The sequence below is a fragment of the Zalophus californianus genome, chromosome 17, assembly GCF_009762305.2.
Source record: "Zalophus californianus isolate mZalCal1 chromosome 17, mZalCal1.pri.v2, whole genome shotgun sequence".
Classification (NCBI taxonomy): Eukaryota; Metazoa; Chordata; class Mammalia; order Carnivora; family Otariidae; genus Zalophus; species Zalophus californianus.
Window position 1 is genome coordinate 41683660 of NC_045611.1, and position 14222 is coordinate 41697881.

Below are 14222 nucleotides of genomic sequence, written 5' to 3' on the forward strand. Positions count from 1 at the left end.
TGGGGGCGCCAAGCCTCCAGGCGAGGACCTCTGATTGCACATTAGTCTCAAGAAAGGAGGGCTGACCCTGCTTGACTCTAAATGGCCTCCTCAGCTCTTCTCCCTGTCTTTCTCCCAGGGTTTCTGCCTCTTCGGGACCAGCCCCTTGGTTGACACCACTCCCAGGTGGCAGCTCCAAGCCTGAAAAGCGATCCTCCTTTCCATTCCCCAGGACCTGGCGGGGTGATTAGGTGGGCTCAGGGGTCCCCGGAAGGGGTGAATTTCCAGAGGCCTGACGTGTTCCCCAGTATCTCTTCACAAGCCTTGCTCTGCACAGAAGGATGCATTTCAGGGATGTGCCAGGGCCAGTCGGGCTGTGGCAAACGAGGGCCACAGGGGTTGCAGGGGCGGGAACAGGGACACCTCACGGGGCAGACAGGCCTGAGCCCTGCGCCACCTCGCGCCGTCCTGCCCTCAGGTCTCCTAAGCAGCCACCTTCTACCAGTCCTCCCTCCGCTCCACTCCCTTCCCCTCTCCGGCACAGCGGCCCCACGGGCTCCGGCAGGGACCAGTTCGTGGGCCCGGGAGCAGAGCGCGCGGGAGCTGACGGGGCCCTGGCTCCAGGGCTAGGGGTGCGGGGTGGGGGCCGCCGACGGGCCGGGGCGGCGGCGCGGAGCTGTCCAGCACCCAGGCGGGGCGCGCGCCCCCGGCCCGCCCCGCCGCCTCCCCCCCGCCCGGCCAGCGCCACTGCGGCTCGGCGGGCGCGTCACGTGGCTGGCGCGGCGCGGCCTCCGGGCTCCGGGAGGGCGCCGGGACCCACAGACCCACGGACGCACCAGCGACGGCACCCGGCCGCGCGGGGCCGGAGGCGCCGGGGCCGGGCGGGCTGCGCGCCGCGGGGCATGGGCGCGCCGGGGGCCCCCGGGCACAGGCCGGCGGCGGCGGCGGCGGCGGCGGCGGCGAGGCGCCCGGGGCGCGGGGGCAGCGGCGGGCGGGGGTCCTCCCTGGCGGCCGCCGCTGAGCCCCCGCGGGGCCCGTGACGCCGCGGCCGATGTGGCCCCGCGCGCGCTGCGGGCCTGCACCGCCGCCTCACAAAGACGCCGCGGGAGCCATCGCCCGCACCCGGCCGGCAGCCGCCGCGGGAGCCCGAGCCGGAGCCCGAGCCGGAGCCCGAGCCGGAGCCCGAGCCGGAGCCCCTGCCGCAGCCGGGGGGACAGGAGGCGGCGCCCGCGGGCGGCCGGCCCCGGCATGGAGAAGCGGGCGGCCGCGGGGTCGGAGGGGGCGCCGGGCGCCCGGGCTCAGCTCGCCGTCGTCTGCCTGGGTGAGTGGGCCTCGCAGGCCGGGCGGGTCCGGGCCCCCGCCTCGCCGCTCCGCTTCCCCGGGCCCGGCCGTGGCTTCCCAGAGCTGGCCCTGCGCGCGAGGACGGCCCCCAGCGCCCCCCCCCCCCCCCCCCCCCCCCCCGCCTGCTGCGCTCTCGGGCCTGGGAGGCGACTCTGGCAGCCGAGCCCCGGCTCCCGCCCGGCTCGCAACAGCGCGTGGAGCCCGGGGCAGCGGGGCGCGGGGCGGCCGGGTGGTACGGGCGGGCAGGCAGGCAGTGGCTTTCCGCCGGGCCTGGCGGGGTTGGGGCCTCCGGAGCTGCGGACAAAGGCGAGGCGGGCGGGTCTGCGGCCGGCTGTGCCCTGAAGAAGGAAGTGTTTCCTGCCGGGACCTGGGGTGGGGGCGGGTGCCAGCGGGAGCCGCGGGCGGGATGCCGGGCGGGAGGCAGCGGCGAGAGTGACTCCTGTCTTGCCTTTGTGTCTCTTAGACCCAGCGGGGCAGGCCTGTTCAGCCCAGCGTGGTGTGTTTGGGGAGGACCCTGGGACCTGTCCGGGCCTGGCACCTGGGTGGGAGGGACTCCCGCCCTATCCAGGAGTTTTTCTATCTACCGGTGTTGGGTGGGGGAGAGGGGAAGAAAGGAGTTAAATCCTCAACCCACATGGCTCCTTTATTTAGCATGATGAAAGAGGGAGGCCATGATCCGAGCTTGGGGTCATTAGGGGACACCCTACCGTGACACTATAGTGAAGATTCTGTAAGCCCAATAGGTTTGCTTGAAGCTACTGAAATGACACAGTGAAAAAGAAACCTGTCCATTTTAAGCTGCTCCCTCTTCTTGGAGGCCAGAATCAGGGAGTTCTGAGTCTTGTGGAAGGCCTCTTGGTTCAGGTGTGGTAAAGTCTAGTAAGGGCTGGGACTCCCCGCAGGAGTGCCCACTGCCCAGTCTGTTAGTGGTCGTGTGCTCTGGACCCTGAGCTGTTGGGCGCTGGGCTTCCCAGGTGAGCAGGGCAGGAGGACAGGCCCTCTGGCTTCCCCAAGGCCCTCTCTGCCCAGATGTGGCCTGGGCTCTGGCTAGCAGAGCCTGGGGTTTTCAGAGGGGGCATCTGCCCCTGCATCATCACCGGGTGGGGGCTGACCTGGCAGAGATGCTCTCTACCTCCCTTGGCATCTTTGATGTTGGGGGAAGGAGGCACCCTGAACCCCGGGAAGTTGAGTTTGCCCATACCTCCTCCTGGTCCTGTTAACCCCTGAGAAAAGCAGTAGATGAAAGCAAAGGACAAACCCGATGGAGGTAGACACTTGAGGGGGTGGGTGGCAGGAGAGTTCTCTGGCCCTCTTCTCAAGGTCAGCATGGCATAGTGAGGTGGACCTTGAATCCTGCTCACTGTGCATCCCTATAAAATGGGGTCATTGGAACTGCTTCCTCCCTCCCTGGCTTGCCGGTAGACCGGCAAGGCCCCACAGAGGGATTCCTCCAAGTGGTTGGGGCCCCTTGAAGGCAGAGCCCTTATCCAGGCTGAACAAGGGTGGCCCCCACACGAGCTTCCGAGCTGGAGAGGGGAGACAGAAACACATCCCTTCCCACGTGAGTTAGAATCCACAGGCATGGAGAGCAACAGGAGTGGTCTGTTGCAACCAGGCTTGTGCCCTGGCTCTCTTTGGGAGAAGCTGGGGGTCCTGAGACCTTCGAGGGGTCTCCCCTCTGCTCATCCCAGCAGGACTAGGTGGGAGTGGAAGTCTCTGGCAGCACTCTGGGCCTGGCCCTGTGAGATGAAAGAAGCGGCCTGGAGTTTGGCTGTGTTGTCCTGTGCCCATCTAGGGCTGCTGTTGGTCCAGGGCAGGTGTCGGGGCCCCAAGAGCCACTGCCTCCCGCTGACTCCTCCTTGTGTCTCCCACAGTAAACATTGTTCTCACCGGGCGGCTCAGCAGTGCAGTTCCTGCCTTAGGTGAGTAAGATGCTTCCCCTTCCTCCCTTCTTCCCTGCCCTTCTGGTCCTAGTGACCTTTGAGGACAGGCCTTCAGGGCCCATCCACCCCTGTGGTCAGCTGGCCTCATCCAACTTCAGCCCTTGTGCATTTTTCCTGCATCACCAAGGAGTCGTTTGGCCTTGGGCAAGCTTACGCCTCCCTGAGTCTCAGTTTCCTCTTCTGTAAAATGGGCGCAGTAACAGGACCTACCTCAAAGCCTGGTTATTAGGGTCAAATGGGCAAATGAGACAAGGTGCTCAGCGTGGCCATGACACGTGGTGGCTTTTAATGCCACTAGCAGACTGTCATGGGTCCAGCATAATTGACAGGTTGTGCTTCCTGTAGGTTGTGGGGTTCCCTGAGGCCACGAGGCACGGTGAGATGCCTGCCTGTTTTAAAGTTCTACCTGGGATTCAGCTTATGAAGGTATGACCAAGTGATGACACAGAGAGGCCAATGCCATTGACAGAAGAATTTGTTACTCACGTGTCTTGAGAGAAAGGGATAGGCCACACCCCACGGGGCCACAGGAGGAATGCCAGGTTTGGTTAGGCAGATTCAGGAGTGGGGGGAAGGCCCAGGCTAGGCCTTTGTTGGAGTTTCCACGGGAAAGGCTAGGCAGGGCCGGGGAAGCTCAGGCTTGGCTAGTTTTAAGAATTCTGGCTGGCTTGAGGCTACAGGGGTGGTCTCTAGTTGCCTGGTACCTGGCCCTGGGATGACCTAGGGCAGGGGAAGCACCGGCTTGGTATGCATATTAGAAAAGAAGGTGGCTCAGCCTGGGTTCAGCTGGTCTGTCTGAGCAAGACCAGTCCCAGGCAAGCTGGTGCGCCGGAGAGAGATTCCCACGTTGGCTGATGTTTTGGCTCCGAGATTAGTGGTGGCCTATGGGATCTAAGAAACACAGCTAAACTCCACCCCTTTCTCCTGCCTGTCACAGTGGGTCCAACCATCCACAGGCCATCTTTGTGTTCGGGCCCCGTGCCAGGCACCTCGAAGGCTGTCAGGAGCGGGAGGGGTGACCCAGGCCATCAAGGGTGTTTGCTCTTTGCTGAGGGGACTGCCACGGGGAAGCCCCAGGCCTCATGACCCTTGGGGCCACCGGGAGACATCTGAGAAGGGCCTTAGGGAGCTGGGGACAATGTGTGGTCTCCGGTGTGGGGGGGCCCGTGACTTGCTGTGCTGCCTTGTGGGTTGGAGGCACCTGGGATTTCTAATTCTGTTCAGGACCTTGTAGCCGAAAGCCACTGAGGCTGGCTCAGGGAGAGGGATCTCTGCGGGCCACGGTCACTGGGAGGGGGGGGCCCAGGGCCCACCAAAGCTGCTTTCGCAGGCCCATCTCTCAGATGCGGCTCCTTGGGCTCCCTCCTGATTTCCCCCCACGTGGACTCCCGTTCGCCACAGTCTGGCCTTCTCTGCTGATGCGGCTGGCCCGGGGCCCTGACTTACTCAGCACCCAGCCAGCCCCAGCGTGCCTGGTGTCCTGGCCCCCGCAGCGAACTGCCCAGTCTCCCCATCCCAACTTCCCGGAGGACACTGCCTGGCCCCGCTGGGGTCAGGGGTCTGTGGCCGTGATAGACAGTGGGAGGGAGGGGACCCGGGGAGGGGGGTCAGGTCCTACAGATGTGAGACCCAGGCGAGCCCTCTTGCTGGTGTGGGGGGTGGCCATGTGGCCTCAGCACGTTGGCCACATGCTTGTGCCCTGGGTTTAGAAAGTGATGTTCCGGGGACAAGGTTCACTCATAGAGTCAGGGAGAGAAAGACAGCCATGCAGGTCTGCACGTTTGGTAGATCTTAGCCGGCATCTGCGTTGTTCTTTGGGGGCCGCCATTCACATCATGGTGCCTAAGCGTGGCGTCCCCGAGGCCTGAGCTGTGTGCGCGGCCCATGTGGCCACAGGCAGTGGCCGGGGGCCCTAGCTCTCCTGGAGTCTAGCTCTATCCCTCTAGCATTGCTCAGAGGAGCGGACATCAGCTTCAGGCTGCCTGAGGTGACGGCTCAGACAGGGGCCTGGCTGGACTGCCTGGGGAGACCTCACAGGTGTCTGCCTTCCAGCCCCCGGTCCTGCCCCAGGTTGGCAGGCACAGACTGGGTCCACTGACCCACCTCCCACACCCCGGACTCGGGGCTCGGCCGTGTGGCTGCTGGGGACGCCAGCGCTGTGAGCCTGGACAGAGTCTCCAGGCTGCTTTCCACTCACCAGGCAGCCTCCCCCACGCGCTGGGTTCGGGGGCCCCCAGCTGCCTGTCGTGTAGTGACAGCACGCAGGTTGTCTAGAGTATTGATTGCCTCTGGAAACCGGATCTGCAAACTGTGCTCCACCAGGCCTTGCTCATGCTTCCTCAGGACTATGTCGTGACTCTTTAGACCAGGAAAGAAAGGAGCTCGCTGGTGCTCAGTCATCCCTTGCCCCCTTAAGCAGGCCACCTTGGCCCAAGGGCTGAGTAGTCTTCCACCGGCGTGAACAGAGGTCACCTGCAATTAAAGCCCCCAAACACTCCCAAACCCTATCCTGCAAACACACAGGCCTCCCATCACCCTCCACTGACCACTCATCATCATACACCCCATCAGGTCCTCACCTCCATGGGGCACCCCCCACTCCCCCCATCACGTGAATGTCTGCCTAGAGACTGCCACTTTCCTCGAATTTCCCAGCCACCCTCCGAGACAAGCAGCACCCACGGACTCCATTTCACTGATGGGCAAGGTGAGGCCTAGGGCGGAATGGCCTGCCCGGCAGTGTGAGCCCTGGGAGTGGACTCGTGAGGCCTTTCCCCCACCTGTGCCTGGATCCTGGGGTGGGAGCGAGGCTGCCATCACAGAGACACCTGGGGCTGGTTGTCCGAGCGGGCGATCGCCTCCAGGCTCAAGACCAAGCGAGTGTCCAGTCAGGAGACCCCGACCCGAGCTCCCAGCGCCCCCGCACGGACTCTGCCCTCTCTCCTGCTCCACGTGCACTCTGCGTGGGCCAGGCTGACGGCTGCAGGAAATGTGATCTCTTGCTGCCCCCTATGAGGGAATTTCTGGGGCAGCCTGGGGGCTGCTCAGCGGGGAGGCTCTTTGGGGGGACATATTGTCAGGGGCTTTGTTGAGCGGCAGAGCTGGACTAGTCACCGGCTCTTGACTTGGCTGCTGGTCTGAGAGACCTGGAAAGTAGGCCCAGAGGTAGGTCTAGAAGCGTATTCTGGCTGGGGCTGGAGAGGCCGGTAGGATTCATGGGTGGGGCACCTGGCCTTTCGGAGTGTTTTGTCCCTGAGGAAGGCTGGCCTCCTGGCCAGGGTAGGTGTGACCAGGCCCTGCTTTGCCCCTGGCCCTGTCCTAGGGGGTGAGGGGACAGGGCAACAAAGGGTGCTTCCTGCCTTGGCTGATGGAGTCTCCTGACTTCGGGTTTACCGTTTGACATAGAGGGGGAAGACGCACCCCAGCCGTGCCGGAATCTCCCTGCCTGTGAACCTCTTGCCCAGCACCATCCAGGAGAAGCCTCTTCTGGCTTTCATAACCTCACACCTCCCAGGACCCCGGGGCAGCACCCAGGGTCTCTGTGAGGCTCACAAAGCCAGTGGCCTCACCTGTCACAGGGAAGGGGGCCCTGGTCCTTCCCCTCCTGCGTGCTCTCATTGCTCCTGTTTGACAGGTGAGAAATCTGCAGGTCAGGGAGGCTGGCCCTCCAGGCCATGGGGGAGTGCCAAGCAGAGGGGCCCGGCTGGTGCCTTGCTGACCAGGGACTACTGGGGCTCTGATGGCAACCCGCGGGTGGCCAGCCTTGTTTCAGGGTCAAGTGTGGGTGTTTCTCTTCTAGTCCTTTGATGCTTTCATGAGCTGTCGGTGGGGGTTTCCACTTCCCTGTTAGTCACAATATTGGATCACCTGGACCTCCCTGGTCACGGTCCTGAGAGCATGGGAGGCAGCTGGAGTCTTGTTGAAGGCCAACAGAGAGGCCCTGGCTTGCAGGACAACAGTGGAAGGGGCCAGGTAGTATGAGAGTGGAGAGGTGGTGTCACTGGCCTCAGTTTCTCCATCTGTATAATGGACCCTGCCTTTGCCACAGGCTTTTGTGAGGATCAGACAAGGCGGTGTGGTGAAGGGCTGCAGGGGCTGGAAGGGGTAGTTGTGGTCAAGGGCAGAGGCCTTGCCTGGTCCCGGGAAGGCCAGGGTACACCAGTGCAGGCTCTGGAGTGTCCAGGCTGGGCCGGCTCAGCTGGAAGCAGAGGCATGAGTAATGAAGTGGGTAAAGCAAGGCCCGCAGGGCTGGGCTTGGTGGCATTCCTTGATTGCACTGGCTGGGATGATAGCCTGCCCTGGTCCCTGAGGCAGCAGATGGTCAACATTTCATAAATGCTTTGGTTCAAGGCCGGCAGTGAGAGGCTGATCCCACCAGGGGACGAAGGGTGACCCTGACTCTGTCACTTACTGCTCTGTGGCCATGGGCAGGTCCCTTGCCCTCTCTGAGCCTGTTTCCTCGTCTGGTTATGACATCTACCTCCAGTGGCTTCCCACTGATGCTCAGGATGAAACCCCAGTGCCACACAAGGTGTGATCAGACCCAGCCTGCGTTTCCGGCCCCATCTGGACGTCGGCCTCCCTGCAGGCCTGTTTTATGATCTTCACCCCCCTGGCCCCCACCCCGCAGAGATCAGCATGTCTGCTCTCCCTGCAACCTCCATGGAGTGGGGCTTTTGACTATCTTAGTCAGCATGCCTAGTGCTTGTGCCTGGCACTCAGTAGGTACTCAGTAACTCTGTGCTGGGTGAGCAAAGCCCCTCCCCTCCCGGGGCCAAGGCCTGTATTTGTCCCAGGGAGGGCAGGCAGGGAACCACAGTGGATTGCCCAGGCAGGCCCGACAGGCCTAGGGGTGCAGAATTCTCCACTGAGCTGAGGCCAAGAGGCTGCACGTTGGAGGAGCCAAGGGGGGCTGTTGGTGGGCTCATTACAGCCCTGTGGGGAATGGGGGATAGGACCTACACTCCGGTGCACAGGGTAGGGCTAGGGGCCAAGGCTGCCCTGAGCCCTTGTGGGTCCTTGCCCCCCCCCCCATAACATGAAGTCTTGTGTTTGGCCTTCCCCTGGCCATGGCCACCCTTGTCTGGCCTTGATCCCACCTTGGGAAAGGCCCATGCTCAAACCACGGCGGGGGGGGGGGCTCGAGTGCACCCCCACCTCACTTCCCACCCAGAGGGGAGGCCGGCCCTTCTCAGCCTCTTGTTCCGACAGCCGCCTGCAGTGGGAAGCTGGAGCAGCACACGGAGCGGCGCGGCGTCATCTACAGCCCGGCCTGGCCCCTCAACTACCCGCCAGGCACCAACTGCAGCTGGTACATCCAGGGTGACCGCGGGGACATGATCACCATCAGGTAAGGCAACCCAGGGCGTCAGAAGGGAACTCCATGGGCCTGCACATGCTGAGTAAGTGTGTGTGTGTGAGAGCGTGTGCGCGTGTGTAATGGTGCCTGTGTGTGAGTGCATGCATGAGCAGGTGCAGAGGGCGGGTGTGTGTGAGAGTCTGCGTGTGCATGAGCACATGCATGGACAGGTGCAGAGGGCGGGTATGTGAGAGTCTGCATGTGCATGAGCACATGCATGGACAGGTGCAGAGGGCGGGTGTGTGTGTGAGCATATGCATGCACACGAACACATGCATGGTCAGGTGCAAAAGGCAGGTGTGTGAGAGTCTGCGTGTTCATGAGCACATGCATGGACAGATGCAGAGGGCGGGTGTGTGTGTGAGCACGTGCATGCACACGAACACATGCATGGACAGGTGCAAAGGGTGGGTGTGTGAGAGTCTGTGGGTGCATGAGCACATGTATGGACAGGTGCAGAGGGTGGGTGTGTGTGAGAGTCTGCGTGTGCATGAGCACATGTATGGACAGATGCAGAGGGTGGGTGTGTGTGTGAGCACATGCATGCACACGAACACATGCATGGACAGGTGCGGAGGGCGGGTGTGTGAGAGTCTGTGTGTGCATGAGCACATGCATGCACAGGTGCAGAGGGCGGGTGTATGAGAGTCTGCGTGTGCATGAGCACATGCATGGACAGGTGCAGAGGGCGGGTGTGTGAGAGTCTGCGTGTGCATGAGCACATGCATGCACAGGTGCAGAGGGCGGGTGTATGAGAGTCTGCGTGTGCATGAGCACATGCATGGACAGGTGCAGAGGGCGGGTGTGTGAGAGTCTGCGTGTGCATGAGCACATGCATGCACAGGTGCAGAGGGCAGATGTATGAGAGTCTGCGTGTGCATGAGCACATGCATGGACAGGTGCAGAGGGCAGGTGTGTGAGAGTCTGTGTGTGCATGAGCACATGTATGGACAGGTGCAGAAGGCGGGTGTGTGTGTGAGCACATGCATGAACATGAACACATGCATGGATAGGTGCAGAGGGCAGGTGTGTGTGTTAGTACGGGTGGGTGTGAGTGTCTGCGTGTGCACATGTGTGAGCATGTGAGTGTGCCCAGCTCCCCGGGTGTCTGTGGACCCCTGCAGCAGGCCACCTCTCCTGCTGGACCTCTGCCATGTGAGCCTCTCTCGTGGGCTGCGGGGGCCGTGGATGCCCTCAGCCCGGCCAGGGAGAGGAGCCAGGGGCACTGGGCTCTGAGGTGGCGGAAGTGTTTTCTCTGCCCTGCAGGGGGCTTGAGGCCAGCCTGGCATGAAGCCCAGAGCAGGGGTTCCCCAGGGGCCTCGGGGCCAGTCTGGGCAGGAGATGGAGCTGGGCAGGAGCCCAGGTGCTCCAGCTGCAGGGACGTCCCGAGGTGGCAAGACAGTGGAACTGAGTCTGGAACCCTGGCCTGGGTGTCCGTGGGGTATCGGGTCGGGGTGCCAAAGCCTGGAAGGCCCAGGTGCTCCCTGGCTCCAAAGCACAGGGGCATCCTGGTGTCTGTGCCTGCTTGCCCCACAGCCTGAGCTGCCCTGGGATTTCTGGACGTCGGCCTCCCTGCAGGCCTGTTTTATGATCTTCACCTCTGGGCCGGCACTGGGGTTTCTCTCCAGGTGACAAGCTGTCACCCAGCTGCAGCTAGGCCAGCCCTGTGTGCATCTACTCCCTCATTGGAGAGGCCTGGGTGTGCTGGGTCTATCCCAGCAGACCCAGTGAGGGAGGGATCTGGACCCTTCAAGGGAGCGTGTCGGGGGAAGGAATTGCGCCTGATGGGGCTTCTGACGCCCCCTCCACTTTGGCTTCGGGGTGGGCACTGTGTGTGCCGACGGAGGGCAGAAAAGGACCAAGTGAGGCCTTCACAGAGCTGCAATGGCGCTGTCCACAGTTGTGCTGGCGCCTCATGGAGCCACCCACAGGCCCCTGGGTGGCGGCAGGGGTCCCACCCAGAGGCCTGGAGTGGAGTAGTGCAGGGGCCCATGGGGCTGGCCACCCTTGCCCTGAGCTCAGGTCTGCGGGCTCCCTCCCCACCCCTGCGGTCCTCGTTCCCCTCGGCCCCTGCAGCTTCCGCAACTTTGATGTAGAGGAGTCCCACCAGTGCTCCCTGGACTGGCTCATGCTGGGCCCAGCAGCCCCGCCCCGCCAGGAGGCCTTCCGGCTCTGCGGCTCTGCCATCCCACCTGCCTTCATCTCGGCCCGGGACCACGTCTGGATCTTCTTCCACTCCGACGCCTCCAGCTCCGGCCAGGCCCAGGGCTTCCGTCTGTCGTACATCCGAGGTGGTGCTGGCAGCAGGGTGGGGCAGGGCGCCAGGGGCGCGCGGGCTCCCAGGGCCTCGGCAGCACCCTCTCCTGGCCCACTCCCTGCTGGGTCTCCCTTAGCAGCCCCGTCCGTCGGGGGGAGGGCCCTCAGAGGAGGCCTGGGTGCCCTGGGCCTCAGGGTGCCTTGAAGCCCCTCGAGCTCACTGAGCCCACTTCACAGACTTGGCTAGAGTGGGCGGCTCACCCCTCACCCTTGGCTCAAGTCAGGGATGAGCCCACCCTGACATTTGAGGGGTCTCCGCCCCTCGGGTTGGGAGGCCGGGCTGAGACAGGGGAGCCACCCTGCCCTGCTCCTGGCCCCGGTCACCTGCTGGAGGGAGGTTCTGGGCTCCCCTGACCGTGTGTCCCCCCCCCTCCGCTCTCCACCCCACAGGGAAGCTGGGCCAGGCGTCCTGCCAGGCCGACGAGTTCCACTGTGACAATGGCAAGTGCCTGCCGGGTCCGTGGCAGTGCAACACGGTGGACGAGTGCGGCGACGGCTCGGACGAGGGCAACTGCTCGGCGCCCGCCTCCGAGCCGCCGGGCAGCCTGTGCCCCGGGGGCACCTTCCCCTGCAGCGGGGCGCGCTCCACGCGCTGCCTGCCGGCCGAGCGGCGCTGCGACGGCTCACAGGACTGCGGGGACGGCTCGGACGAGGCGGGCTGCCCTGACCTGGCGTGCGGCCGGCGGCTGGGCAGCTTCTACGGCTCCTTCGCCTCCCCGGACCTGTTCGGCGCGGCGCGCGGGCCCTCGGACCTGCACTGCACGTGGCTGGTGGACACGCAGGACCCGCGGCGCGTGCTGCTGCAGCTGGAGCTGCGGCTGGGCTACGACGACTACGTGCAAGTGTACGAGGGCCTGGGCGAGCGCGGCGACCGCCTGCTGCAGACGCTGTCCTACCGCAGCAACCACCGGCCCGTGAGCCTCGAGGCCGCCCAGGGCCGCCTCACCGTGGCCTACCATGCCCGCGCCCGCAGCGCCGGCCACGGCTTCAACGCCACCTATCAGGTCAAGGGCTACTGCCTCCCGTGGGAACAGCCGTGCGGGAGCAGCGGCGAGGGCGCCGCGGGCGCCGCGGGCGAGCAGGGCTGCTTCTCCGAGCCCCAGCGCTGCGACGGCTGGTGGCACTGCGCCAGTGGCCGCGACGAGCAGGGCTGCCCTGCCTGCCCGCCGGACCAGTACCCCTGCGAGGGCGGCAGCGGCCTGTGCTACACGCTGGCCGACCGCTGCAACAACCAGAAGAGCTGCCCGGATGGCGCTGACGAGAAGAACTGCTTCTCCTGCCAGCCCGGCACCTTCCACTGTGGCACCAACCTGTGCATTTTCGAGACGTGGCGCTGTGACGGCCAGGAGGACTGCCAGGACGGCAGCGACGAGCACGGCTGCCTGGCGGCCGTGCCCCGCAAGGTCATCACGGCGGCGCTCATCGGCAGCCTGGTGTGCGGCCTGCTGCTCGTCATCGCGCTGGGCTGCGCCTTCAAGCTCTACTCGCTGCGCACGCAGGAGTACAGGTGGGGGGGCTGCGGGTGGCGGGGGGCCGGGGGCGGTGCTCAGGACCTCTCACCGGCATCCCGGGAGCTCGGGCTGGGGGGCCGGGGGAGGGGGGTGGCGCCCGTGGGAGGCGGGCAGGGTGCGGACCCCGGCCAGCCTGGCCATGCTGCCCTCCTGCCCCCCCACCCTGACCCCACCCCACCCCCGCTGCCTTCAGGGCCTTCGAGACCCAGATGACGCGCCTGGAGGCTGAATTTGTGCGGCGGGAGGCACCCCCATCCTATGGGCAGCTCATCGCCCAGGGCCTTATTCCGCCCGTGGAGGACTTCCCCGTCTACAGTGCATCCCAGGTGAGTGCCGGGGTGGGGAGGGGTGAGACCCCGGGGACCCAGGCTCCCACTTGGACCTCAGAGGACGGCCAGACGGGGAGACCGAGGGGCCAGGTCAGACAGGGCATGGCCCAAGGAGGCAGAGGGGCAGTGGTGAGACCACGGCCAGGTTGGGGGGAACAAGTTGGTCTCCTGGAGTCGTGCTGACCTCTGCCCCCTCCACCACCACCCTGCCCTCCAGGCCTCGGTGCTACAGAACCTTCGCACAGCCATGCGGCGACAGATGCGCCGGCACGCCTCCCGCCGAGGGCCCTCCCGCCGCCGCCTCGGCCGCCTCTGGAACCGGCTCTTTCACCGGCCGCGGGCACCACGGGGACAGATCCCACTGCTGACGGCTGCCCGCACCTCACAGACGGTGCTAGGCGACGGGCATCTCCAGCCTGCATCAGGGACCACCCCGGAGCCCCCAGCACCTCTCACGGACACAGGCAGCCCCGTGGTAGCTGGGGATGGGCCCCCCCCAGGCCATGCGCCAGAAGTGGGATCCGCCGTGCCGCCCCCCTCTGGCCTGCGGGACCTGGAGGGCAGGCTGGTGGACAAGGACAGAAAAGTCGGCAGGGACCCTCGGGTGGACAGCCCGGCCCCCGTGGACATGCCTCGGGAGCCCTGCTCGGCTCAGGACCCTCACCCCCCGGCTCCCACTGCCAGCTGCACTCTAGGCCCTCACCCAGCAGAGCCACTGGGTGTCTGCAGGAGTCCCCCACCGCCCTGCTCCCCAACGTTGGAGGCCAGTGACGATGAGGCCCTGCTGGTCTGCTGACCCGCCGGATATGCTGGTGACCGCCACAGCCCCGCTTTGTAACCAGGGAATACACAGTCATTTCTACCCTGCCTCCGCGTCCTTCTTTCTTACAGAGAGGCTGCCCGGAAGCCCAGCCGCCGGCTTGCTGCATCCCGCACCCCTAGCCCTGGTGGGCCTGGCGGGCGGGGGCTGTGGGGGCTGGAGCAAGGAGGCGGGTGGAGTCAGGAGCCCTGCGGCAGGCACCCTGGGGTCTCACTCTCCCTCCCCCTCCTCCGTTCTGGGAATCCATCTCCAGGGAGCAGGCGGGCTAGGGCAGGGCTCTCTGGAGGGTTTTCTGTGGCTTCTCACTTCATTTGCCCTCCGGGGCACCAGAGCTGTGCTGGACCGAACAGAACCACGGGTGTGACGGACCTAGTCCATGGAGGGCCCTCTGTCAGTGCTTAGCTCTCCTCCAGTCCTCCCACCCAGCCCAGAGGAGGGGCAAGGAGGCTTCTACCCCCATCCTCATGCCTGTGGTGTCAGCGTGGGCCTGGCCAGGCAGGCTCCCTTTGCCCTTTGCCCTGTGGCTGAGGGGTTAATCTCCTGGGCATGAGGGCAGGGCTGGGAACGTGGGCACAGTTCTCTTGCAGGCCCTGAGGCCCCCTGGGAGATGCTGCTGGATGCTTT

At 64.8% G+C, this 14222-nt stretch overlaps 1 protein-coding gene across 3 annotated transcripts; it reads left to right on the forward strand.

Annotated features, from left to right (window-relative positions):
* The first annotated feature begins 1001 nt into the window (after positions 1–1001).
* LRP3 (LDL receptor related protein 3) lies at positions 1002–13640 on the forward strand. 3 transcript variants are annotated; one of them, XM_027620282.2, is made up of 8 exons: positions 1279–1300; positions 3195–3242; positions 3609–3689; positions 8475–8613; positions 10699–10913; positions 11329–12445; positions 12643–12775; positions 12996–13640. In XM_027620282.2, the coding sequence occupies exons 4-8, from the start codon at positions 8600–8602 to the stop codon at positions 13572–13574; spliced, it is 2058 nt and encodes a 685-aa protein (XP_027476083.2). In that variant the 5' UTR covers positions 1279–1300; positions 3195–3242; positions 3609–3689; positions 8475–8599; the 3' UTR covers positions 13575–13640. The 3 variants fall into 3 exon arrangements, with proteins under 3 accessions (XP_027476081.2, XP_027476083.2, XP_027476080.2); XM_027620280.2 differs by lacking the exon at positions 3609–3689 and having other exon boundaries at positions 1002–1300; XM_027620279.2 differs by lacking the exons at positions 1279–1300; positions 3609–3689 and adding an exon at positions 5835–5970 and having other exon boundaries at positions 3203–3242.
* The last annotated feature ends 582 nt before the right edge of the window (positions 13641–14222 follow it).